The sequence below is a fragment of the Apis dorsata genome, unplaced genomic scaffold (assembly GCF_000469605.1).
Source record: "Apis dorsata unplaced genomic scaffold, Apis dorsata 1.3 scaffold_58, whole genome shotgun sequence".
NCBI lineage: Eukaryota > Metazoa > Arthropoda > Insecta > Hymenoptera > Apidae > Apis > Apis dorsata.
Window position 1 is genome coordinate 1,875,728 of NW_006263358.1, and position 2,961 is coordinate 1,878,688.

General features: G+C 51.5%; 1 protein-coding gene across 1 annotated transcript in view; it reads right to left on the reverse strand.

The window, feature by feature from the left end:
- LOC102676498 overlaps window positions 1-2,955 on the reverse strand; it is a 5,117-nt gene extending 2,162 nt beyond the window's left edge. Inside the window, exons 1-3 of the mRNA XM_031515206.1 lie at window positions 629-2,955; window positions 251-492; window positions 2-156 (exon numbers count right to left, since the gene is read on the reverse strand). Of these exons, the coding sequence (XP_031371066.1) occupies window positions 2-156; window positions 251-492; window positions 629-2,939 (2,708 nt within the window). The 5' untranslated portion in view covers window positions 2,940-2,955. The remainder of the gene's footprint in view (window position 1; window positions 157-250; window positions 493-628) is intronic.
- Window positions 2,956-2,961: the final 6 nt, after the last annotated feature.

A 2,961-nucleotide genomic window follows, 5' to 3' on the forward strand; every position in this document is an offset into this window, starting at 1 on the left:
TACCGGAGATCCATTAACAGCCTGCAATTCGTTCAGAGTCGCTTCATCGCGATCTGCTAAATTTTTACCTATGATCCATCGTTGCACATTGATCGGTATTTCGAATTCCGTATATATTTTCGCTTTCAATTCGGCCACCGTCATCCTGCTCGGCAGCTGTTATTTTATTTTGGCTTAGTACGGCATCTAATATCATCACACGGATTGGCAAACTTAAGCTACCTTGATTCGAGTGGGCAACGCTATTTACCTGAAGGGGTATCGGTCCCTGGTGGGCAAGCTTGTCTTCTATGTACATATTGACTTTAATCAACTGATCTTTGAGACGAGCTGATCGTTGTCGAATCACGGAACAATGAATTTTAAGCCGTGCCAGCTCCTTCGCCAAACCTGCCGCTTGTTGATGATGGCCAGACGCGATTGCCGCTTCTAACTTTCTGAGTAATCGGTTTATGGCCAGCGTGTTCATATTTTTCTCCGTTGAATTGTCATCTGTCGCAAAGAGAGAGAGTACTCGCGTTAACGCGGTAAGAGGGAAAAACGCTTGAGCGAACAATCTATCTAAATTTAGACAAGTGATTCATTCGAAGAAGAAAAAGAAATCTAAATCTGATTTAATTAAAATTACCTTCCTCGCCGCTACCCTCGAACGTATCTTCCTGCGTGGGGAATTTTCGTTGAATCGTGGGTGATGCTTTCGATGCGGTATTATCAATTTTCGTAACGTTGGCTGGTCGCGAGGAATTAGAACGTGGTTTGGGAGAGGGAGGGGGGACGTGTGCATTCGCGTAGATGGATTGCTCGATCACATTGGCGTAAGTGTTCTCGTTGAGCGCGGCCCTCGTCGTTTTTGTCGCTTCGATTTCAGCAAAATCTCGGGGCCGTATCAACTGAAATGTATTCTTCAATCCGGAATTGCCCAAGCTTTTCCCGGACGTTTTGTAGAGCACGTTTTCCTGCTTCCAACCCGAGGTGGACGGTTGTTCCACAGACGGTTGATTCAATCTTCGTATATTTCCGCTAGTTTGTACCGAGCACGACACCTTTTGTTTGTCCAGCTCGTAATCGTTTGGCACCGTTATATTCTCGACTTTCGTTACCGCGGAAACGAAATACCTGGTCTTGCCAGGATCCGAAACGTTAACCGTTTCTTTCTCCGTCACCACTGGTCTCTCCGTCACGTCGGTGTTACGTGTCACAATTTTGCCGGGTTTCGAACGCTTCGGTAACGAGTGTTTCATTTCCTTCAACATCTCCTTTAAATCCGTCGTAATTGGATCCTCGATGGTGTTCAATAACGGCGACCTGCCGCTATTGCCCGATTTCGTTTTCACGTTCGGCTCGGTCGGACGAGAGGTATCCTCGAGGATTATCGATTTTTCTGGCGGCGCGCCGCTCTTTGTCTTGGCGTCTTTCTCCGCCTCCACCAGGATATCGAGCACTTTGGTTACCTTACTTGATATTCCGGCTTCCTCCTCGCCAACTTTATTTCTCTGATTAGTGGGTGTCGCGCTCTCGAGCAACGACCTCCGATCGATAAATTTGAATTCTTTCGTACGTAGCTGTTTGTCGATCTCGTCGAATATATCGGAAAATTCTTTCTGCACACCGTCCACGCGTTGTTGCTCGTGTGTCAACTTTCGTGGCTCCTCAAACACGCTCCTCGACGCAACGCGTTCCCTCGTCTCCGCGGAATTACGAGGGAACAAGTATCTTCGTAGATCCTCGTTACTCGTTCTCGTCTCCTTCTCTCTCTTCTCTTCCTGTTTCGATCTAATTTTTTCCTCCGTCGTCGCACAGCTATCCTTTCGAAGGATTTGATCGCTCGTACGATTCGCGGCCAATTGACTCTGCAGGAACGATATTCTGTTGGAAGTTTCACTGGCCAATTTATCGTTCTGCTCCTTGCTCGGCCCGCTCTTCGTTCCCGAAATCTTACCACCCATTTCCGCGTCCTCCACCCTGCTGCTTTTGCCCGCCTTTTGCTGCGGTGGAAAATATCTAGAGATATCTTTCTCGACGCGGCCAGCTTGCCCGCTGGCGGACTGAACGTTAAATCTCGGATGATCCTTGTTCCAATGGCGATCGTTGCCATGCTCGAAGACCTTGGCGTTCCTCGCCGCGTCCCGCTCGAATTTCCCCGGTTGTTGGTCCCTCGCGTTCCTCGCGAAGAAATTGGAATTCACCGTGACCTTGGTGATATTGCTGATGGCGTTGAACTTGGAGATGAGAGCCCGCGTGCCACGCCTGGGCGACGAACTCTCCATCGCGGACGTGACGATGTCTTGAACGAGTTCCTCGTTCGCGTCGCTCCTCCTCTCGAACGCGTCCACGAATCTCGACGAATTGAACAGCATCGAGGCCCTGGCGCGCGCCTGTTCCTCCTGAACGATCGCGGCCGCTTCTTTGTCCAGCTCGCTGATATTGGTGAGAATCGAGAGGCCCGATCTTCGTTTCGCCTCCCTTTTTCTGTCCTCGGCCTGGCTTCCACCGCGATGAAAGAAGCTCAACCTGGACAAAGACGCGTCCACGGAATAACCGGTGGAAGTGGCGGCGGTGGTGATGGCGGTGGTGGTGGCGGTGATGGTCGTAGTCGCGTTCGCGGCACCGCATTCTTCTTTTATTTCGATCGTCGAGCTTGTCGGAGCTCGGAGGACATCGCCCCTCCTCGACGCGCCGGAATCCCGAGAATGTTCGAACACGCTCCGTTTGTACCAAGGTCGTGGCATGGCTGCGCTCAAAGTTGCAACGGTGGCCGCGGCACGCTGGTTCTCGCGAAGAATGGCCGTGTCCGAGGAGCCGCCACTCGTGTCCCTCGTGCTCTTCGTCTCCCGTTTTACCTCCCGTTTCGACAATAGAACGCCCCCCTGAAGGACCAGCGTGTCGTTGCTCAGAGTCTGCACGTCCTCGGTGTCCGGCCGCGTTTCCTTCGCGTCCATTCCGCCATCGGTAACCCGATCC